This window comes from Salvelinus alpinus, chromosome 9 (assembly GCF_045679555.1).
Source record: "Salvelinus alpinus chromosome 9, SLU_Salpinus.1, whole genome shotgun sequence".
Classification (NCBI taxonomy): Eukaryota; Metazoa; Chordata; class Actinopteri; order Salmoniformes; family Salmonidae; genus Salvelinus; species Salvelinus alpinus.
The window spans coordinates 74156474-74181125 of NC_092094.1; the positions used below are offsets into that span (position 1 = coordinate 74156474).

At 45.6% G+C, this 24652-nt stretch overlaps 1 protein-coding gene across 2 annotated transcripts in view; it reads right to left on the minus strand.

Moving 5' to 3' along the window:
- The window catches only part of mboat2a (membrane bound O-acyltransferase domain containing 2a), an 86289-nt gene that overhangs the window by 15360 nt on the left and 46277 nt on the right, over positions 1-24652 (minus strand). For both annotated transcript variants that reach the window (XM_071327152.1, XM_071327154.1), the window contains 2 exons: positions 10177-10272; positions 5676-5731 (listed from right to left, as the gene is read on the minus strand). In XM_071327152.1, coding sequence (XP_071183253.1) covers positions 5676-5731; positions 10177-10272 — 152 coding nt within the window. The remainder of the gene's footprint in view (positions 1-5675; positions 5732-10176; positions 10273-24652) is intronic.

The window sequence follows — 24652 nt, forward strand, 5'->3', positions numbered from 1 at the left end:
ACTTATAGATGTCCACATATTCTAGGTCGGAACCGTCCAGGGTGGTGATGCTAGTCGGGCGTGCGGGTGCAGGCAGCGAACGGTTGAAAAGCATGCATTTGGTTTTACTAGCGTTTAAGAGCAGTTGGAGGCCACGGAAGGAGTGTTGTATGGCATTGAAGCTCGTTTGGAGGTTAGATAGCACAGTGTCCAAGGAAGGGCCGGAAGTATATAGAATGGTGTCGTCTGCGTAGAGGTGGATCAGGGAATCGCCCGCAGCAAGAGCAACATCATTGATGTATACAGAGAAAAGAGTCGGCCCGAGAATTGAACCCTGTGGTACCCCCATAGAGACTGCCAGAGGACCGGACAACATGCCCTCCGATTTGACACACTGAACTCTGTCTGCAAAGTAGTTGGTGAACCAGGCAAGGCAGTCATTAGAAAAACCGAGGCTACTGAGTCTGCCGATAAGAATATGGTGATTGACAGAGTCGAAAGCCTTGGCCAGGTCGATGAAGACGGCTGCACAGTAATGTCTTTTATCGATGGCGGTTATGATATCGTTTAGTACCTTGAGCGTGGCTGAGGTGCACCCGTGACCGGCTCGGAAACCGGATTGCACAGCGGAGAAGGTACGGTGGGATTCGAGATGGTCAGTGATCTGTTTGTTGACTTGGCTTTCGAAGACCTTAGATAGGCAGGGCAGGATGGATATAGGTCTGTAACAGTTTGGGTCCAGGGTGTCTCCCCCTTTGAAGAGGGGGATGACCGTGGCAGCTTTCCAATCCTTGGGGATCTCAGATGATACGAAGGAGAGGTTGAACAGGCTGGTAATAGGGGGTGCGACAATGGCGGCGGACAGTTTCAGAAATAGGGGGTCCAGATTGTCAAGCCCAGCTGATTTGTATGGGTCCAGGTTTTCCAGCTCTTTCAGAACATCTGCTATCTGGATTTGGGTAAAGGAGAAGCTGGGGAGGCTTGGGCGAGTAGCAGCGGGGGGGGGCGGGGCTGTTGGCCAAGGTTGGAGTCGCCAGGAGGAAGGCATGGCCAGCCATTGAGAAATGCTTGTTGAAGTCTTCGATTATCACGGATTTATCGGTGGTGACCGTGTTACCTAGCCTCAGTGCAGTGGGCAGCTGGGAGGAGGTGCTCTTGTTCTCCATGGACTTTACAGTATCCCAGAACTTTTTGGAGTTAGAGCTACAGGATGCGAATTTCTGCTTGAAAAAGCTGGCCTTTGCTTTCCTGACTGACTGCGTGTATTGGTTCCTGACTTCCCTGAACAGTTGCATATCGCGGGGGCTCTTCGATGCTATTGCAGTTCGCCACAGGATGTTTTTGTGCTGGTCGAGGGCAGTCAGGTCTGGAGTGAACCAAGGGCTATATCTGTTCTTGGTTCTGCATTTTCTGAACGGAGCATGCTTGTCTAATATGGTGAGGAAGTAACATTTAAAGAATGACCAGGCATCCTCAACTGACGGGATGAGGTCAATATCCTTCCAGGGTACCCGGGCCAGGTCGATTAGAAAGGCCTGCTCGCAGAAGTGTTTTAGGGAGCGTTTGACAGTGATGAGGGGTGGTCGTTTGACCGCGGACCCGTGGCGGATACAGGCAATGAGGCAGTGATCGCTGAGATCTTGATTGAAGACAGCAGAGGTGTATTTGGAGGGCAGGTTGGTCAGGATAATGTCTATTAGGGTGCCCATGTTTACGGATTTAGGGTTGTACCTGGTGGGTTCCTTGATGATTTGTGTGAGATTGAGGGCATCAAGCTTGGATTGTAGGACTGCCGGGGTGTTAAGCATATCCCAGTTTAGGTCACCTAACAGAACAAACTCTGAAGCTAGATGGGGAGCGATCAATTCACAGATGGTGTCCAGGGCACAGCTGGGAGCTGAGGGGGGTCGGTAGCAGGCGGCAACAGTGAGAGACTTATTTCTGGAGAGATTAATTTTTAAAATTAGAAGTTCGAACTGTTTGGGCATAGACCTGGAAAGTATGACAGAACTTTGCAGGCTATCTCTGCAGTAGATTGCAACTCCTCCCCCTTTGGCAGTTCTATCTTGACGGAAAGTGTTATAGTTGGGTATGGAAATCTCAGAATTTTTGGTGGCCTTCCTAAGCCAGGATTCGGACACGGCAAGGACATCAGGATTGGCAGAGTGTGCTAAAGCGGTGAGTAAGGCAAACTTAGGGAGGAGGCTTCTGATGTTGACATGCATGAGGCCAAGGCTTTTTCGATCACAGAAGTCAACAAATGAGGGTGACTGGGGACATGCAGGGCCTGGGTTTACCTCCACATCACCCGAGGAACAGAGGAGTAGTAGGATGAGGGTGCGGCTAAAGGCTATCAAAACTGGTCGCCTAGAGCGTTGGGGACAAAGAATAAAAGGAGCAGATTTATGGGCGTGGTAGAATAGATTCTGGGCATAATGTGCAGACAGGGGTATGGAGGGGCGCGGGTACAGCGGAGGCAAGCCCAGGCACTGGGTGATGATAAGAGAGGTTGTATCTCTGGACATGCTGGTCTCAATGGGTGAGGTCACCGCATGTGTGGGGGGTGGGACAAAGGGGGTATCAGAGGTACGGAGAGTGGAACTACAGGGTCCATTGCAAACCAAAACAATGATAATGAAAACTAGCCTGAACAACAGTATGCAAGGCATATTGATATTTGAGAGAGACATACAATAAGGCATAAAGTGATTGCAGGTCTTGATTGGGAGAGCTAGCTAAAACAACAGGTAAGATAACAGCAGCAATAACAGGGTGCTAGTCTAACACAGCAACAACAGGTAAAAATGGCGACGACTAGGCAGAGAGGGTCGGATTAACTACACACAGATCCTGAGTTAAAGCACAGAGCAGACAGATAAAACACAAATAAACAGAATGGAGTACCGTGAATTAATGGACAGTCAAGCATGCATCAGCTATGTAGCCAAGTGATCATAGTGTCCAGGGGGCAGCCGTAGATGGAGCAGGGAGGCCTCCACTAAGCTAGCACGCGGCGTTTAAAGTTAGTAGCCCGGGGGGTGGTCTGCTCAGACGGAGGGGGTCTGCTCAGACGTGGTCGTGTCGACAGAGAATCCAGAGAATCCAAGCCGAATGGCGAAAGAGAGGTTGTGAATTGTAGAATTGTGTTTGCTAACTGGTGCTAGCTTCGTGGCAGTGGCGCTAACTGCAAGCTAGCTGTGAGGATCAGAAGTAGTGGCTCAGGGATTACGTCAGGAATCCGGCGTTGTTGTCGAGAGACAGTCCGATGCTGGTAAATTGGTGAGTAATATCCAGGCTAATAACAGGGCTGGTGTCTGTGCAGAAGGTAAAAGCTACTAGCAGCGGCAAAAAAATGGCTAAATTAGCTTGTAGCTGATTTAGACCAGTTGTGATGGATTGGCAGGGCTCTGTGTCGGCAAAAAAAAAAGATTTAAAAAAAAAAAGAAAAAAGGTCCAGTCCAATTGGCAAAAGAGGTATTGTAGCCCAAGAATTCGCTGGTAGACCTCTTCGGCTAGCCGGCAGATGGGCCTAGCTCGAGGCTAGCTCAAGGCTAACTGGTGCTTGCTTCGGGACAGAGGTGTTAGCCAGTAGTAGCCACTCGGTTGCAGCTAGCTAGCTGTGATAATACGGTGTAATTGTCCAGAGCTTGCGTCAGGAATCCGGTGATGTGGTAGAAAAAAAGCAGTCCTATATGCTCTGGGTTGATATCGCGCTTGCAGACTGGCAGGTATTGGCCCGGTATTGAAGCTGGCTGTGTCCGAGTTAAGGGCGAAGACCGCAGCAGTGGCTAACTGACTACTAGCTAGTAGCTAGTTATCTGGCTAGCTTCTGATTGGGGTTACGGTTCTAAAGTATAAAAAAAATAGCAGGTCCGTACCACATTGGGTGAGGCGGAATGTAGGAATGTATATTCAGTTCCTAGATGGAAAGTGAAATTAAAATATATACGAAATGTATACGAAAAATACGAATACTATTTACACAGGACAGACAGGACAAAGACACATCCGACTGCTACGCCATCTTGGATTGCAATGACGAAGTCTATGGGTATCTACTAGACGGGCGACGACTGTTCTTAGGCACGATGCACAAGCAGAGTGCCTGTATACAGCCTTTAGCCGTGGTATATTGGCCATATACCACAAAGCCCCCGAGGCGCCTTATTGCTATTATAAACTGGCTAGTTGGTATATGCCTCAATCCCAAATGAATGGGAAAGCTGGGCAACGTCTAATTCGATCATTTTAGATGGTGCCCATCTTTTCATTTTACTTGAGTGCGAAATTGTTGATGTTCCCTACCTTTTCCATTCACTTGGGTGCACACTCTGCACCTAAGTGATTACACTACGCATCATGTAATACTTCGTGTTTGTATTTTTAAGATGACATATTGCATGGGACAATATACACACGTTTTTGAAAAATAAACTGTTGAGTAAATGTATTTATTGGAGACTTTTCATTTTATGTAATGAATTGAAAGTTATTCGTTGATGTAAAAAAAATCAACATTTGATGATAAGGTGGCGTCATTAGATTTGGGCTGGGGTCGCCAGAAATGATGTTGGAGAAAAAGTTGTCCCCGGAATTTCTGGTGAAAAACATGGGGTCCCGGATGAAAAAGTTGAAATACCACTGCATTACATGCTTCCCTCGACGGAAAAAGAACATGCATTGTTCACTGTGACATCACATAGGGATTATGGTCTTAGATGTTCATTACTTATGAGGAGAATCAGTAGCCTACACTGCAACTGGATGCACACACACACACACACACACACACCACCTGAAGCCATTTGACTGGTGGAGGAGCTGGTCAGCCTCAACTCCCCTAAGCCTCTCTTACACTCGTCCATTCTAATCCTGTCCTCCCGACACCCATCTCTCCATCCTTAATTAGCTGCAGTGGCCGTTTGGCTACTTCAGACTTCTAACGCTGGCGCTCTACTTCACAGGACTTCAAAAGAGTACAGCCATGTAATCCCCATTCACACACACTTCTCTCTATGCATACAGTAATCTGACATCATGGATGATTTGGTGTAGGGGAGAGGAAAAGGCATACAGAGGAACTTGGAGAGGGAGGGAGGGAGAACGTGTAACGTTCCTCGTTACATAAGCTTGTTTACATTGCCACCCCTGCTCACTCGACTGAGTCCACTCTAAAAATTCCTCACAATACAAGCACTAATGTATCAATTACTGTATTATGAAATCTGTTCCCAAAGAGGTTTTAAAAATGTAAACCAATTTAAAAATGGTATATGTTACATTTCAATTAAAAGTAATAAAATTAGAAACTGGATATAAAGGGAACTATTTACTGTCTGCAAGGTGACGAGGAGACAGACACACACACGGAAACTCGCCTTCGAAAAGGCCTTGCAGATGAAACCAAAAACAATAAAACCGAATGTTCATATCCCCTCTGACGTCTTGTTTCTACTCAAAAAGGTGACTGCGGATTGTATTCACTATGCATAGCTTTAGCTGTCTGGCAGAAAGGAAACAGAGCAGTGCAGTTCGTAAAAACCAATGTGTTATCTCTCCATCTGCTGCTGCTTTCAACTCCCACGTGACTGCCGTGACAGCCTTTATCGATGACAAATGACGTGTTCCTTCACCATGACTCAGTTCCTTAGTCAACTCATATTACACACAAGTACACACACACACACACGTCTCACCGTCGTGTATCTCAAACGCCAAGCTGGTGATCTTCTGAGTGATGACCATCATTGGCCTATAGGAGAAACACAGGAGAGGAGTAACCGAATCACGTCAACTTCTGCTCACCTACACGGGAACGAGCTTCTCGTTACATATTACATACAAAACAACATCCCATCTCCATCAGGCATACATTATTCATTTACTGCTGCAGCTAACATGCATTAGCAGACCGTCACTCTGTATAATGCAACTGACTTCACGCTGCTTCTAAGTATGCGTCTGCTTTTGTATATGCCCTAAAGACAACATGGCGCAGTGTCGAGTATGTAATACTCTGTGACAGAGAAGAACTGTGGGGTGAAAGACTATCCTGATTAAAATGTTAAGATTCATTAGTTGTAGGTTGCACAGAAAATCAGTCGTTCAAAATGATATAACACCTCAAAAAGCTTGTGACAGGTTGTAACTGGTAGCAGATTAATATGTTGTGTGGAATAGATTGGGCCCTAATCGTCCGAGCCAGAGAGAAAGTACAAATATTCAATTAGGTTTGACTTGATTTTGAAAAACTATTATGCTAGAGTTATTGCTTAGGGTTGCAAAGGGTCGGAAACTTTCCGGTAAATTTCCGAAATTTTCCCAGAAATTTTCCGTGGGAAGTTAAGCCCGGGAATTTGAAAAATTTTGCTTAAATTCGTCAAAACAGTTAGCTTATAACGGTGAACCTTTTATTTGTGGGATACAGATAAGGCAATTCTAGGTCTTGTGGCATATTTTGGTTAAACTTTCCCCAATTCAATGGAATTGCAACCCTCTGCATGCACAGTGCACTCTTCCATCACATGTACAGCTGATTCTCAAGATCTTGCACACTAATGAGATGCTATTGAGCCCACACTACTACACTGTCTGAGCCAAGGACTACATGCTTTCTGGTAAGTTTTGATTACAATACTGGGTGGGGTGAATATATTTTATATGACATACATTATTTTTTGTTAACTAGTAAATACTAGCCTACAGAAAAGTGTGTTTAAATCATTTCTAACTTGTTCATTTCTGGTAGTTAGTTTTTGCTACCATGTGGACTTGAGCCTGCTAACTGAGTGTTAACTCAACTGTTTCCATACATGTTTCATTTCAAAACATCCATCTTACAAAGCAGTTCATTAATCTAACTGCTTAACTATTTATCTGTACATGGAATTGTATTTGTTTTGTTACTCTTTTTCTAATCTTTAAAGGAAAATGCCACAGGCACTATCTGATGTGTGGAGACATTTCACTGCAACTAATGTAGAAGGAAAAGCTGTGTACATTTGCAAATATTGTGCCAAATCATATGTGAAGAATGCAACAAAGATGCAGAATCATCTGGCCAAGTGCATAAAGTTCCCTCGGCGCTCACAACAAGCGACCTCAGACAAAAGTCCCTCTACTTATATTTGAGGTGAAAATGATGAATCAGACACCTTATCGATAGCAGCAGCTCATGGTCCTCCTGGAATCAGAAGTTTTTTTTGACTCAATGGAGGAACGTAGTCAAGAGAAATGCTGATGAATGTCTTGCTCGAGCTGTGTATGCAACTGGTTCACCCTCTGATGCTCACAGGCAATGTGTATTAGAAGAGATTTCTGAATGTTCTTCACCCAGCATACACCACTCCAACCAGACATGCTTTATCTACTCATTTGCTGGATGCAGAGTTCAACAGAGTTCAAATGAAGGTCAAGCAAATCATAGAGAAAGCAGACTGTATTGCAATCATCTCTGATGGGTGGTTAAGGAATAATTAACTACATCATCTCTACCCCTCAACCAGTATTCAACAAGATCACAGACACAAGGGACAACAGACACACCGGTCTCTACACATTGCAGATGAGCTGAAGGCAGTCATCAATGAACTTTGACCACAGAAGGTATTTGCACTGGTGACAGACAATGCTGTGAACGTGAAGGCTGCTTGGTCTCAAGTGGAGGAGTCCTACCCTCACATCACACCCATTGGCTGTGCTGCTCATGCATTGAATCTGCTCCTCAAGGACATCATGGCACTGAAAACAATGGATACACTCTACAAGAGAGCCAAGGAAATGGTTAGGTATGTGAAGGGTCATCAAGTTACAGCAGCAATCTACCTCACCAAGCAAAGTGAGAAGAAAAAGAGCACAACATTGAATCTGCCTAGCAACACTCGTTGGGGGTGGTGTTGTAATCATGTTTTAAAGGCTCCTGGAGGGGAAGGAGTATCTCCAAGAAATGGCCATATCACAGTCTGCCGATATGGACAGCCCCATCAAGAGGATCCTCCTGGATGATGTATTTTGGGAGAGAGTGGTAAGCAGCCTGAAACCTATAGCAGTAGCCATTGCACAGATTGAGGGAGACAATGCCATCCTGTCTGATGTTCAGACTCTGCTTCCAGATGTAAGAGAAGAAATCCATACTTCCCTGCCCACTTCACTGTTGCTCCAAGCAGAGGAAACTGCAGTTCTGAAATACATCAAAAAGCGTGAAGACTTCTGCCTGAAGCCCATATACGCCGCAACGTACATGTTGGACCCCAAGTATGCTGGCAAGAGCATCCTATCTGGTGCCAAGATCAACAAGGCCTATGGTGTCATCACTACCGTGTCTCGCCACCTTGTACTGGATGAGGGGTTTTTGGCAGTCTGGCGAAGTACACTTCCAAGCAAGTTCTTTGGGATGGAGATGCAATATGGCAGTCGTGCCAACATATCTCATCAGCCACCTGGTAGAATGGACTTTGTGGATCTAAGCTCTTTCCCCTGTTGCCTCCATCATCCTCCAAATCCGACCAACATCAGCCGCCTCAGAGCGCAACTGGTCCTTGTTTGGGAAGACACACATCCGGGCAAATTTGATGCTTTTTGAACCTGACAACGAGCCATCCTCAACTAGGTTGGAAAGTGACAGAAGGTGAGGCCTCAGAGTCTGATGTTCAAGAAGTGGACATTGATAAAGTCCAGGGAGAAGACATGGAAGCCTGAGAGGAAGACAACCAAAGCTTTAGTTTCTTGACTATCATTTTACAGATCATTGGGGATCATTCAATATTCCCTTTCTTTTGTTGTTCAGTGAAATCATCCCATGTGAAGTCAACTCAATTAAAATTAAATTCGTAACTAAATTGTTTTTTTGTTTTTTTCAAAGGATTTAATCATTTGCAATTATGATTACTTATGATAAGGTAAAATGTTTCTGTCTTCATATGATATGGTAAATATATCCAATGCAAAAAACATCTACATTTAAATGGTATTAATATTAATTTGCATATATTTCTGTAAACTCCCGTTAATTCCCACGGAAAGTTTCCACCTCTGATTATTCCCCAAAATGTGCAACCATAGTTATGCTAACCTGTTTGCAATCCCGCTAGCTTGCTGGCTAGTTAAAGAGGTTAGCTGGCTACTGCCATCAATGTTGTTTTGTTATTATTAGATTTAGCCTGTTCCACCATTTGCAGAATGCATACTGCATTTGAATATAGTGCGGGAAAAGGGAATACGGACACAATGTCGGCACGGTAGACACATTTAAATGCAGTGGTGTAAAGTACTTAAGTAGTTTTTGGGGGCATCTGTACTTTACCATTTTTTTTTTTTGCCAACCTACATTCCTAAATAAAATAATGTACTTTTTACTCCATACATATTTCCTAACACCCAAAAGTATTTGTTACATTTTGACAGGAAAATGGTCCAATTCACACACTTATCAAGAGAACATCCCTGGTCATCCCTACTGCCTCTGATCTGGTGGACTCACTAAACACACATGCTTTGTTTGTAAATTATATCTTAAGTATATTGACTTTTACTAAAGTAGTATTTTAATGGGTGACTTTCACTTGAGTCATTTTCTATTAAGGTATCTATACTTTCACTCAAGTATGACAATTGAGTACTGTTTACATTAGGTGTAGATGCATGACATATTTGGAATTCCATGATCAGAATACAAAAGCTTCATGAAATGGCAAGTCTAGACACAGCCTTAGTCATTTACAAGCTTTTAGTCACTGGCATTTCATGAAAAAAGATGAGTACGGGGGAAAAATGAGAGAATAAAGGAATGGAGTGGAAGAAGCAAGAAATGAAAAGAGGGAGGTCTGTGATGCCGTGGGTCTCCTACTGGGGTTGCTTAGCAACTGGCCACCCCCGCCCTAGCACGTGTGTGTGTGTGTGGCTGTCTGGTTCACCAGACACTCCGGAGGAGATGGAACAATATACCCCTGGGGAACCGATAATACTGCGATACAACCATTCACTGACACTCCCCATTTCACTAGATTCAACATCCTGTTATTACACAACATTTAAGTGTATAAAGTTGTTGGCGTTTGGGATTCTCTCCGCTGGATATGTGGTACTAGTGATATTTGACTCCCATGGTCATTCAACTCTTGTTTTTAAGGACTGTCTGCTGGTTTTCCATGCCAATGCCTATGAATGTCATTGATTGTCAACACAACACCGAGTACTTACCCGGTGAAGTCTGCAGAGTACATGCCATAGTCGAAGACATAGACCCGGGTTATCTGACAGAAGCTGAGGTAACCCAGAGCAACTATGAAGCATAACCTGGAAAGAGAGGAGAGACAATGTCAGTCAAAGGTCAGACACTTTCTAATGTCTATACTAGCATACTTCGCAGAATGCATCCCCCTATATACAGTGGGGAGAACAAGTATTTGATACACTGACGATTTTGCAGGTTTTCCTACTTACAAAGCATGTAGAGGTCTGTAATTTTTATCATAGGTACACTTCAACTATGAGAGACGGAATCTAAAACAAAAATCCAGAAAATCACATTGTATGATTGGTAAGTAATTAATTTGCATTTTATTGCATGACATAAGTATTTGATACATCAGAAAAGCAGAACTTAATATTTGGTACAGAAACCTTTGTTTGCAATTACAGAGATCATACGTTTCCTGTAGTTCTTGACTAGGTTTGCACACACTGCAGCAGGGATTTTGGCCCACTCCTCCCTACAGATCTTCTCCAGATCCTTCAGGTTTCGGGGCTGTCGCTGGGCAATACGGACTTTCAGCTCCCTCCAAAGATTTTCTATTGGGTTCAGGTCTGGAGACTGGCTAGGCCACTCCAGGACCTTGAGATGCTTCTTATGGAGCCACTCCTTAGTTGCCATGGCTGTGTGCTTCGTGTCGTTGTCATGCTGGAAGACCCAGCCACGACCCATCTTCAATGCTCTTACTGAGGGAAGGAGGTTGTTGGCCAAGATCTCGCGATACATGGCCCCATCCATCCTCCCCTCAATACGGTGCAGTCGTCCTGTCCCCTTTGCAGAAAAGCATCCCCAAAGAATGATGTTTCCACCTCCATGCTTCACGGTTGGGATGGTGTTCTTGGGGTTGTACTCATCCTTCTTCTTCCTCCAAACACGGCGAGTGGAGTTAGACCAAAAAGCTCTATTTTTGTCTCATCAGACCACATGACCTTCTCCCATTCCTCCTCTGGATCATCCAGATGGTCATTGGCAAACTTCACACAGGCCTGGACATGCACTGGCTTAAGCAGGGGGACCTTGCGTGCGCTGCAGGATTTTAATCCATGACGGCGTAGTGTGTTACTAATGGTTTTCTTTGAGACTGTGGTCCCAGCTCTCTTCAGGTCATTGACCAGGTCCTGCCGTGTAGTTCTGGGCTGATCCCTCACCTTCCTCATGATCATTGATGCCCCACGAGGTGAGATCTTGCATGGAGCCCCAGACCGAGGGTGATTGACCGTCATCTTGAACTTCTTCCATTTTCTAATAATTGCGCCAACAGTTGTTTCCTTCTCACCAAGCTGCTTGCCTATTGTCCTGTAGCCCATCCCAGCCTTGTGCAGGTCTACAATTTTATCCCTGATGTCCTTACACAGCTCTCTGGTCTTGGCCATTGTGGAGAGGTTGGAATCTGTTTGATTGTGTGTGGACAGGTGTCTTTTATACAGGTAACGAGTTCAAACAGGTGCAGTTAATACAGGTAATGAGTGGAGAACAGGAGGGCTTCTTAAAGAAAAACTAACAGGTCTGTGAGAGCCGGAATTCTTACTGGTTGGTAGGTGATCAAATACTTATGTCATGCAATAAAATGCAAATTAATTATTTAAAAATCATACAATGTGATTTTCTGGATTTTTGTTTTAGATTCCGTCTCTCACAGTTGAAGTGTACCTATGATAAAAATTACAGACCTCTACATGCTTTGTAAGTAGGAAAACCTGCAAAAATCGGCAGTATATCAAATACTTGTTCTCCCCACTGTATTGTTTCATACTAGGTAGTGTGCTAGTGTGACTAGTCTCCCAGTCCCTGCTGCTGAAAAACATCCCCACAGCATGAGGCTGCCACCCCCATGCTTCTCCGTAGGGATGGTGCGAGGTTTCCTCCAGACGTGACACTTGGCATTCAGGCCAAAGAGTTCAATCTTGGTTTCATCAAACCAGAGAATCTTGTTTCTCATGGTCAGAGAGTCCTTTAGGTGCATTTTGGCAAACTCCAAGTGGGCTGCCATGTGCCTTTTACTGAAGAGTGGCTTCCGTCTGGCCACTCTACCATAAAGGCCTGATTGGTGGAATGCTGCAGAGATGGTTGTCCTTCTGGAAGTTTCTCCCATCTTCACAGAGGAGCTGTGTCAGAGTGACCATTGGGTTCTTGATCACCTCCCTGACCAAGGCCCTACTCCACTGAATGCACAGTTTGGCAGGGCGGCCAACTGTGTTCTTGGGGACCTTGAATGCTGCAGAATTGTTCTGGTACCCTTCCCCAAATCTGTGCCTCAGCACAATCCTGTCTCGGAGCTCTACGGACAATTCCTTCGACCTCATGGCTTGGTTTTTGTTCAGACATCAATCCAATCAATTGAATTTACCACAGGTGGATTTCAATCAAGTTGTAGAAACATCAAGGATGATCAATGGAAACAGGATGCATCTGAGCACAATTTCAAGTCTCATAGCAAAGGGTCTGAAAACCTATGTAAATAAGGTCATTTATTTTTTTTTATAAATTTGCAAAATAATTTTTTAAATATATTTTGCGCTTTGTCATGATGGGGTATTTTGTGTAGATTAATGAGGGGGGGGGGGAATCATTTTATCCAATTAAAATAAGGTTGTAAAAGTCAAAAGATCTGAATACTTTCCGAATGCATATCAGATAGCGGAAGGACTTCATGGTTCAGAACACATTCAACAGGTGACCGTTTCCTACGATGCATTCATCTCCATGACATCAATGAGAGATCAGTACTATAGGTTTGTCAATCAATACAATAGGATGGCACTACATCCTACAGGACATGAATACTATAAATGTACTCTTGACAATACACTTTGTTCCTCCTCAGCTTCAAACCGCTTTATTCACCTCTCAAAGTTGCTGTTGTCAAAGCAGGGGCAGTGGGCTTGGCTGCATATCTGTGTGGAAACCCAGCTCCTGCCGTCCTGTCAGTGTTGTTAGGAGACAACACCAGATTTCATTGGTGAGGGGGAGAGAGAGAGAGCACTGAGGACTACTGGTACAAAGCTGACACTGATTCAGCTAGCTGGAGCATCCATCTGGTTCTCCACAATGGAAGGTATTGTGGACAGCAGAGGTGCCATTAGACAAATCAACTAGTCTTTGTTGGGGATGAGGAAGAATGCTGGCGGTGTGCATCTTAGATTCAGTAAGACGGTCGTCCATGGTTACAAGGCCAAGGTGCTTTGGAATAGGAGTAAGCCTAAGTGTTCATTTGAACATGCTGTCACCTCATCAGGGTACACTTGTTGTTTTTCTCAGAACAGTAGGTGGTTGATATAAGTATGATTGCTATACATTTACAGTATATACACTGCTCAAAAAAGTAAAGGGAGCACTTAAACAACACAATGTAACTCCAAGTCAATCACACTTCTGTGAAATCAAACTGTCCACTTAGGAAGCAACACTGATTGACAATAAATTTCACATGCTGTTGTGCAAATGGAATAGACAACAGGTGGAAATTATAGGCAATTAGCAAGACACCCCCAATAAAGGAGTGGTTCTGCAGGTGGTGACCACAGACCACTTCTCAGTTCCTATGCTTCCTGGCTGATGTTTTGGTCACTTTTGAATGCTGGCGGTGCTTTCACTCTAGTGGTAGCATGAGACGGAGTCTACAAGTGGCTCAGGTAGTGCAGCTCATCCAGGATGGCACATCAATGCGAGCTGTGGCAAGAAGGTTTGCTGTGTCTGTCAGCGTAGTGTCCAGAGCATGGAGGCGCTACCAGGAGGCAGGCCAGTACATCAGGAGACGTGGAGGAGGCCGTAGGAGGGCAACAACCCAGCAGCAGGACCGCTACCTCCGACTTTGTGCAAGAAGGAGCAGGAGGAGCACTGCCAGAGCCCTGCAAAATGACATCCAGCAGGCCACAAATGTGCATGTGTCTGCTCAAATGGTCAGAAACAGACTGGTATGAGGGCCCGACGTCCACAGGTGGGGGTTGTGCTTACAGCCCAACACCGTGCAGGACGTTTGGCATTTCCCAGAGAACACCAAGATTGGCAAATTCGCCACTGGCGCCCTGTGCTCTTCACAGATGAAAGCAGGTTTACACTGAGCACATGTGACAGACGTGACAGAGTCTGGAGACGCCGTGGAGAACGTTCTGCTGCCTGCAACATCCTCCAGCATGACCGGTTTGGCGGTGGGTCAGTCATGGTGCGGGGTGGCATTTCTTTGGGGGGCCGCACAGCCCTCCATGTGCTCGCCAGAGGTAGCCTGACTGCCATTAGGTACCGAGATGAGATCCTCAGACCCCTTGTGAGACCATATGCTGGTGCGGTTGGCCCTGGGTTCCTCCTAATGCAAGACAATGCTAGACCTCATGTGGCTGGAGTGTGTCCGCAGTTCCTGCAAGAGGAAGGCATTGATGCTATGGACCGCCTGTTCCCCAGACCTGAATCCATCCACCAACGCCACGTTGCACCACAGACTGTCCAGGAGTTGGCGGATGCTTTAGTCCAGGTCTGGGAGGAGATCCCTCAGGAGACCATCCGCCACCTCATCAGGAGCATGCCCAGGCGTTGTAGGGAGGTCATACAGGCACGTGGAGCCCACACACACTACTGAGCCTCATTTTGACTTGTTTTAAGGACATTACATCAAAGTTGGATCAGCCTGTAGTGTGGTTTTCCACTTTAATTTTGAGTGTGACTCCAAATCCAGACCTCCATGGGTTGATAAATTTGATTTCCATTGATAATTTTGAGTGTGACTCCAAATCCAGACCTCCATGGGTTGATAAATTTGATTTCCATTGATAATTTTTGGGTGATTTTGTTGTCAGCACATTCAACTATGTAAAGAAAAAACTATTTAATAAGAATATTTCATTCATTCAGATCTAGGATGTGTTATTTTAGTGTTCCCTTTATTTTTTTGAGCAGTGTATATCATTCAGACTTGTAAAACCCAGGTTTCTTGACTGTGATCTAATTCTTCAACCATTTTCTTCAGAGAAGGAAACCGGGCTGCCAATGTCCTTGACATTCTTCTTCAGAGCAGTGAATCAGAACTCCAGAGTGTAGCTGTAAACCTGAAATTAGCATTTCAATTCACAGGTGTGCCTTGTTAAAAGTTAAATAGTGTAATTTATTTCCTTCTTAATGCGTTTGAGCCAACCAGTTGTGTTGTGACAAGGTCGGGTTGGTATACAGAAGATGGTCTTTTACCAAATAGGGCTAAGTCCATATTATGGCAAACACAGCTCAAATAAGTAGATAAACCACAGCCCATCACTAGTTTAAGACATGAAGGTCAGTCAATCCGGAAAATTTCAAGAACTTTGAACGAGGATAAGTTCATTGAGTTACCAGCCTCAGAAATTGCAGCCCAAATAAATGCTTCAGAGTTCAAGTAACAGACACATCTCAACATCAACTGTTCAGAGGAGACTGCATGAATCAGGTAATCATCGTCGAATTGCTGCAAAGAAACCACTTCTAAAAAGGACACCAATAAGAAGACACTTGCTTCGGCCAAGAAACACGAGCAATGGACATTTAGACCGGTGGAAATCTGTCCTTTGGTCCGAGTCCAAATTTTAGATTTTTGGATCCAACTGCTGTGTCTTTGTGAGACGCAAAATAGGTGAACGGATGATCTCCACATGTGTGGTTCAGACCATGAAGCATGGAGGAGGAGGTGGTGTGATGGTGCTTTGCTGGTGACACTGATTTATTTAGAATTCAAGGCACACTTAACTAGCATGGCTACCACAACATTCTGCAGTGATAAGCCATCCCATCTGGTTTGCGCTTAGAAGGACTATCATTTGTTTTTCAAAAGGACAATTACCCAACACACATCCAGGCTGTGTAAGGGCTATTTGACCAAGAAGAAGAATGATGGAGTGCTGCATCAGATGACCTGGCCTACACAAATCCCCCAACCTCAACACAGATGAGATGGTTTGCGATGAGTTGGACCGCAGAGTGAAGGAAAAGCAGCCAACAAGTGCTCAGCATATGTGGGAACTTCTTCAAGACTGATGGAGAGAATGCCAAGAGTGTGCAAAGCTGTCATCAAGGCAAAGGGTGGCTACTATGAAGAATATAAAATATATTGATTTTTTTTAACACTTATTTTGGTTACTACATGATTCCATATGTGTTATTTCATAGTTTTGATGTCTTCACTATTATACTACAATGTAGAAAATAGTAAAAATAAAGAAACTCTTGATTGAGTAGGTGTGTCAAACTATTAACTCTTGTACACACACACACACACACATACTTGTATAGTACCAGTCAAAAGTTTGACACACCTACTCATTCAAGTTCCTTTATTTTTACTATTTTCAGGTGGAATAACACACCCCTGATCACACGTAAACACAGTTCAATTTCATAGCAGCCACATTGTATTCCTTCTCGCATCTATGCTCTCACCGTCACTTGTGGACTTCAATGCACAACACATCAGCTGTATGTAACCAGGTGAAAAAACCTTTCTAAACCAACCTGCTACACAGCCTACATTGTTGTCACCATAATAGCTAAAGTAGCATCATATAGTCAGCATAGCTAATAGAACTAACGCGTTAGTAAACCCGCTACAATCATGCAGCAATGTTAGCGTACAGTCAGTAAGCAGTTACACCGGCTTGCCCCAGTGGCAATTAATTAGTAATACCAAAAGCTTACCTTGATTTGGAAGAGTTTCAGTGTTGTGTTGGAAAGTCATAGCCAGCTAACGTAAACTCACCCCATTCCGTACAAATGTGCGCAACCGCGACATTCAAACGAGGCTGCAAAGAAAACTAATGGGACTGTGTTGACTTAAAAATCTGGGGTATGAACTAGGTTTCTATTCGTGCGTTGATCGACATGGTAATGGCTCTATAGTATTGGAGAAAAGTTGAAAAAAACGGACCCTCCGTTACATCATGACGTGTCATGCCGTAACGTACAGCACGCATAAAGCTACTATTTCTGTCTTACAATCTCTCTCCACCAGGTGTAGCACTTCTCTCATCGTTTAAAAACAAGAAATGGACAGTGACGGGGGTAAGGGGGGGATACCTAGTCATATTTTGCGTCCTCACTGCAAGCGATAACGACCCTCAAAAAAAAATTACTTCTGAAGATCACTTTAGCACCGTCCTAAAAACCTGATTCAAATTCGACACAAACCTTCAAATAGGTATGTAATCACACATTATATAAACTCTTTATAGTGTTTATTTACATTTTAGAGGCGGTAAGGTGATAAGTTGGACAGCAATTTTACCACACAACAGCTCTCCTTCTCACTATCACGCATTAGTTTCGCTTCCCCACCCGCCATTTTTAAAAAGACCCGACGGGGCTCATTGCCTTCTTGAATCACGCAGAAACGGGCAGCGTTTAGGTCATGTCATTTATTTTGTTGGAAAGGGGAGAAAGTGTGCTTTACAATGGTATTGACATTACAGTTGATCTGGAAGTATTACGTTTTTGGGGCGCTAAAATAAGATCAATTGTACGGACCAAGGCGATGTACCAAAGTGAGTGAGTTTACGTTAGCTAACATAGCATCCCTCGGTTTGAGCAGAGTGTTTCAGTAAGCTAAACTAGCTAGCGGCACTTGCTAAGTAAGTGAAACTGGAAAAAAATGACTCTTGCTTCTCCACTTTGGAAGAAATGTATTTGTTCAAAACTGTTCAACTTTTGTCTTTCTCTCTCTTCGAGTCAACTACTCAACACATTTTATGCCCTGCAGTGCTAGCTAGCTGTAGTTAATGTTTTCAGTAATAGATTAATTCTCTGATCCTTTGATTGGGTGGACAACATGTCACTTCATGCTGCAAGAGCTCTGATAGGCTGCTGGATGACGTCCTCCGGAAGTTGTCAAAATGACTGTGTAAGTCTATGGAAGGGGGTGAGAACCATGATGAGCCTCCTAGGTTTTGAACTGAAGTCAATGTACCCAGAGGAGGACGGAAGCTACCTGTCCATGGTGCTACCATGGTGCTACGCTACAGAGTGCTGTTGAGGCTACTGTAGACCTTCTTTGCAAAATAGTGTGTTTGAATCAATTATTTGGTGATGTGATTATATTTAGTATAGTTTTATCTAAGAAGGATAACTTTTAATATGTTTTACCATTTACATTTTTAGGAAATTCACTGAGGAGGATGGTCCTCCACTTCCTACTCTGAGGAGCCTCCACTGCTCCAGAGTCCAATGGAAGTGAGTTTTACACCACTCCAGACGACACTTGGCATTGCGTATGGTGATCTTAGGCTTGCATGCGACTGCTCTGCAATAGAAACCCGGCCCTGAGAGAGAGAAACAAATCAATGCTGAATCAATGGGCTCACTTCCTTCCAACAGCGCCAAGATGAGCATTTGTAAAGGCCCCAAAAGCAATCAAGGTGTCGTCAATCATTTATCGCCCTCCAGGTTCCCTTGGAGAGTTCATCAATGAGCTTGACGCCCTGATAAGTTCCTTTCCTGAGGATGGCTCACCTCTCACAGTTCTGGGTGACTTTAACCTCCCCACGTCTACCTTTGACTCATTCCTCTCTGCCTCCTTCTTTCCACTCCTCTCCTCTTTTGACCTCACCCTCTCACCTTCCCCCCCTACTCACAAGGCAGGCAATACGCTTGACCTCATCTTTACTAGATGCTGTTCTTCCACTAATCTCATTGCAACTCCCCTCCAAGTCTCCGACCACTACCTTGTATCCTTTTCCCTCTCGCTCTCATCCAACACTTCCCACACTGCCCCTACTCGGATGGTATCGCGCCGTCCCAACCTTCGCTCTCTCTCCCCCGCTACTCTCTCCTCTTCCATCCTATCATCTCTTCCCTCTGCTCAAACCTTCTCCAACCTATCTCCTGATTCTGCCTCCTCAACCCTCCTCTCCTCCCTTTCTGCATCCTTTGACTCTCTATGTCCCCTATCCTCCAGGCCGGCTCGGTCCTCCCCTCCTGCTCCGTGGCTCGACGACTCATTGCGAGCTCACAGAACAGGGCTCCGGGCAGCCGAGCGGAAATGGAGGAAAACTCGCCTCCCTGCGGACCTGGCATCCTTTCACTCCCTCCTCTCTACATTCTCCTCTTCTGTCTCTGCTGCTAAAGCCAATTTCTACCACTCTAAATTCCAAGCATCTGCCTCTAACCCTAGGAAGCTCTTTGCCACCTTCTCCTCCCTCCTGAATCCTCCTCCCCCTCCTCCCCCCTCCTCCCTCTCTGCTGATGACTTCGTCAACCATTTTGAAAAGAAGGTCGACGACATCCGATCCTCATTTGCTAAGTCAAACGACACCGCTGGTTCTGCTCACACTGCCCTACCCTGTGCTTTGACCTCTTTCTCCCCTCTCTCTCCAGATGAAATCTCGCGTCTTGTGACGGCCGGCCGCCCAACAACCTGCCCGCTTGACCCTATCCCCTCCTCTCTTCTCCAGACCATTTCCGGAGACCTTCTCCCTTACCTCACCTCGCTCATCAACTCATCCTTGACCGCTGGCTACGTCCCTTCCGTCTTCAAGAGAGCGAGAGTTGCACCCCTTCTGAAAAAACCTACACTCGATCCCTCCGATGTCAACAACTACAGACCAGTATCCCTTCTTTCTTTTCTCTCCAAAACTCTTGAACGTGCCGTCCTTGGCCAGCTCTCCTGCTATCTCTCTCAGAATGACCTTCTTGATCCAAATCAGTCAGGTTTCAAGACTAGTCATTCAACTGAGACTGCTCTTCTCTGTGTCACGGAGGCGCTCCGCACTGCTAAAGCTAACTCTCTCTCCTCTGCTCTCATCCTTCTAGACCTATCGGCTGCCTTTGATACTGTGAACCATCAGATCCTCCTCTCCACCCTCTCCGAGCTGGGCATCTCCGGCGCGGCCCACGCTTGGATTGCGTCCTACCTGACAGGTCGCGCCTACCAGGTGGCGTGGCGAGAATCTGTCTCCGCACCACGTGCTCTCACCACTGGTGTCCCCCAGGGCTCTGTTCTAGGCCCTCTCCTATTCTCGCTATACACCAAGTCACTTGGCTCTGTCATATCCTTACATGGTCTCTCCTATCATTGCTATGCAGACGACACACAATTAATCTTCTCCTTTCCCCCCTCTGATAACCAGGTGGTGAATCGCATCTCTGCATGTCTGGCAGACATATCAGTGTGGATGACGGATCACCACCTCAAGCTGAACCTCGGCAAGACGGAGCTGCTCTTCCTCCCGGGGAAGGACTGCCCGTTCCATGATCTCGCCATCACGGTTGACAACTCCATTGTGTCCTCCTCCCAGAGTGCTAAGAACCTTGGCGTGATCCTGGACAACACCCTGTCGTTCTCAACTAACATCAAGGCGGTGACCCGTTCCTGTAGGTTCATGCTCTACAACATTCGCAGAGTACGACCCTGCCTCACGCAGGAAGCGGCGCAGGTCCTAATCCAGGCACTTGTCATCTCCCGTCTGGATTACTGCAACTCGCTGTTGGCTGGGCTCCCTGCCTGTGCCATTAAACCCCTACAACTCATCCAGAACGCCGCAGCCCGTCTGGTGTTCAACTTTCCCAAGTTCTCTCACGTCACCCCGCTCCTCCGCTCTCTCCACTGGCTTCCAGTTGAAGCTCGCATCCGCTACAAGACCATGGTGCTTGCCTACGGAGCTGTGAGGGGAACGGCACCTCCGTACCTTCAGGCTCTGCTCAGGCCCTACACCCAAACAAGGGCACTGCGTTCATCCACCTCTGGCCTGCTCGCCTCCCTACCTCTGAGGAAGTACAGTTCCCGCTCAGCCCAGTCAAAACTGTTCGCTGCTCTGGCACCCCAATGGTGGAACAAACTCCCTCACGACGCCAGGTCAGCGGAGTCAATCACCACCTTCCGGAGACACCTGAAACCCCACCTCTTTAAGGAATACCTAGGATAGGATAAAGTAATCCTTCTAACCCCCCCCCCCCTTAAAAGAGTTAGATGCACTATTGTAAAGTGGTTGTTCCACTGGATATCATAAGGTGAATGCACCAATTTGTAAGTCGCTCTGGATAAGAGCGTCTGCTAAATGACTTAAATGTAAATGTAATGTAAATGTCAAGGTCGTATGAATACTGAACCCCACCTTCACAGAGGTCAACATATGTATTGAGACTACTGGACTGCACTTTGAGAGTTTTCCCATCCGATGTGCATTTATCAAGAGTCAACTGTATGCATTTCAAATCAACTGCATACGAAAATTCCACCCATCTGCAATGACCATTTCACTCCCATTACCACTGTGTGTGTTTCTCTACTGAATAAAAATTGCAGTTGTTTCTGAATGACCAACAAGCCGAGTGATAGTAGAGTTGCCATGCGACGTGTCTGACCCGCAGAACCAGCCAACTGTCCACTCCGTCACGGGGCAGACATATCTCGGAGGTGACGCGGTGTCATTAGTGCCATTTCAACTGCTGCTCGTATTTCTAGACAATGAGCTGGCAGCGAGCCCCGGCCCAAAGCACTTGGCATTCCAGAGCAGTGAGGCACCATGCCTGGACCTCCGCCGCCTCCTTGGCCTCCCACTGCCCCAACACACGATTAATCACGCCCCATAAACCCTCCAATTACCCTAATATAATAGGACAGAAAGCAGGGAAATTTGCTGCAAAGGCCCAGAGTGCATAATAAAGCCATGTGTGGGAGAAAGAAAAGAAAGTATGTTTTGATGTTGCCTGCCAGGTTGTACAATTTCTTTCACAGGCCGTGCAAAAGGAAAGGTGGTCCGGGCTTCTGTAGCAACACGGCATGAATAACAGATCAGCCTTTCATGTGAGCACGCACTTTCTTTCGCTGCCACTGTCTATCGCCTTCGCTCACTTTGTCACCTCTCCCTCTCGAACACTCGCTATTGTCAGGTGCTCCATTTCAACATCTCTGTTCTCTGGTGCTTCTACGATGAGTCGTTTCTATTGGTGTTATGAGCAAAACCGACGTATGTATGACTCAGCCAGTATCATCTGCAAAACAGTTCTAGGAATTCATGAAATATATGTAATTCCTGACCTAAAAAAAACGCTAACTACATTCATACAAACGGTATCCCCTTCCACAAGTCCCTGTGTTATAACTGATTGACTGCCAACTGCACCAGTCCAGTACATCGCGGGTGTTTTACGCGTAGACACAGTCTTCTCATCCAGCAGGTGGTGCTGTGTTTGCACAAGAGGCACAGAGAGCTGAGGACAACCTCGCTAGAACGTTCCCCGACCTTTCTCAGGGCATGTTCGCACGGTGAGAGAACAGACAAGTTGAACACTACCCCCAAAGAAAACAATGCTGCTGCCACGACAGCAAGTGAACGACAACTCTATGCACGTAGCGTACCACTTTTTGTGCGAATAACCGCTTCAAATACCCAGGTGTCCCGAGTCCTCCTGGCTGCTTTCATCAAGTCACCAAAACAACAGTCAGTGACACCATGACAGTTATATTAGTGGGAAAACATATGGCCACCACTATACAATAATATAGTATAAAATAGTTGTATTTTTCACAGAGGCGCCAGGCTACTCCATTAGCAAGGCGGTTAACAGGTTAACTGCAATCAGAGGATTGTTGCCTACACTGTAGATTAATGTTTGTTCCATTTATTTGCTCTTGTGGGACTTGCGAGTGTTCCTAGCACCAGCCTCCGCTGTGTTCAATGCTTTCCGGGAAATTCCATTACAATCTGCCTGGTGAGGTGTCTGGACAAAGGCAGAGGGATGAGATGGAGGATAAAGGGATGATACTCAAATCAACAAAAAATAAATAATAATTGGCACGTGCTGATATTGTAAATAATGTCGTATTTTTTGCTCTACATACTGTAGTAGATAAACTGTACCCTTGATTTCTACCTCTGCAATTTCAGTCCCCCCCCCCGTCTTTGTCTACATCCAATTTTCACCCTCTCTTTTTGTCAACGAGACTTTGTTACCACTCCTCTCTGCCCTGAAGCAAACTCTCAAGATATTTTTTTAATTAGTTTTTATTTAACTAGGCAAGTAAGTTAAGAACAAATTCTTATTTACAATGACGGCCTACCGGGGAACAGTGGGTTAACTGCCTTGTTCAGGGGCAGAATGACAGATTTTTTTACCTTGTCAGCTCAGGGATTCAATCCAGCAACCTTTCAGTTACTGGCCCAATACTCTAACCACTAGGCTACCTGCCGCCACATGTTGATGGGAAAGACGGAAGAGAAATGTGAGCAACAACTACAGTCGGATCAATGTCATAGTCTCTTGTAGCCATATTGCAAAGTTCCACTGCAAATCTACCTCATAACGGATGGGCTACATGATAAGATATGCATCCACGCCGCCAGTTTATTCAGCCATAAGCAGCCAAAAATGTTCTCTGGCATGCCGTTAACAATGTTTGATCAAAATCATTGCATATCATTTCATTCACATAAATGGCGCGGAGGAGACCACCTACGCCCAACGACCACTTGCCACTACGTAAAGTAGGGGAAACTTAAAGCGGACACATGTACGTTGATGTGAAAAAAGTAGAGCTCTTCTCCGCTGATTTGACTGTAGGATCTCAGCCATAGCAATCAAGCAGTAGTCATACCACATTAAACTGTTCACATATAGAAAGCTATTCGTGAACCCTAAAAGACCTGTCATGGTAATGACCGGTTAGGTCAAATCAAAAAAGGTCGAAGATCCGATCTAGGGGATTCCAAAAGAGAGAGATCAACAGCATCTGCAAGCTCAGCACCCCCGCTTTCCTGAAAAACACAGGGGTTACGCACAACCTTGAGGACCAACAAAATCGGACCGGGAACTGGTCACCGCGCCACGTTCTCTGACTTAACCGTGGAACGCTCCAAGAAGGTTGAGTAAGGCCCACCCAGAGGCTGAACTCTAAACCAGGCCCTGCTCTGAGATGTGGTCCTGTGTCAGCTTGGCTTGGAAGACGGCCACATTCCTCTGCATCCTAGAACCTCAAGAGGAAGCAAACATTTCCATGGAAACGACTCCATTGCTGTTCAATTGAATTTCGGGCTTGGTTTTGAAATGTCACCTCCGAATGTGATTACGGAGTGCATTTACCGTCAGGGTCCTCCTCCATTGTACTGTTGCTGGTCGTTGTGATGGATATTGAGCTGGGGTATTTGTAGAGCTTCCACTTCGGAGAGGGCTTTCATTCCATTTCACACCTGACCTCACAGTCCTGTCCCTCAGTAAAAATAACCACAGAAGGTAGCTGGGGGGAGCGATAACTGCATTCCTCAGAGTGTTCGGGGGGGAGGGGTGGAAGCGGGGGGGGGTCATGGACACAGATGGGCGCCGCCTGAGGGGTATTTCCATCACCATCAGGAATTCAGACTCGTCAGCACCAACCGAACGCTTTATCTCCGGAACGTACACTCGAAACATCTCATCACAGTGATCACAGGAAGCCCAGTCTCGTCCTTCATGTATATAAGCAGTGCTTAAATTTGTACATTG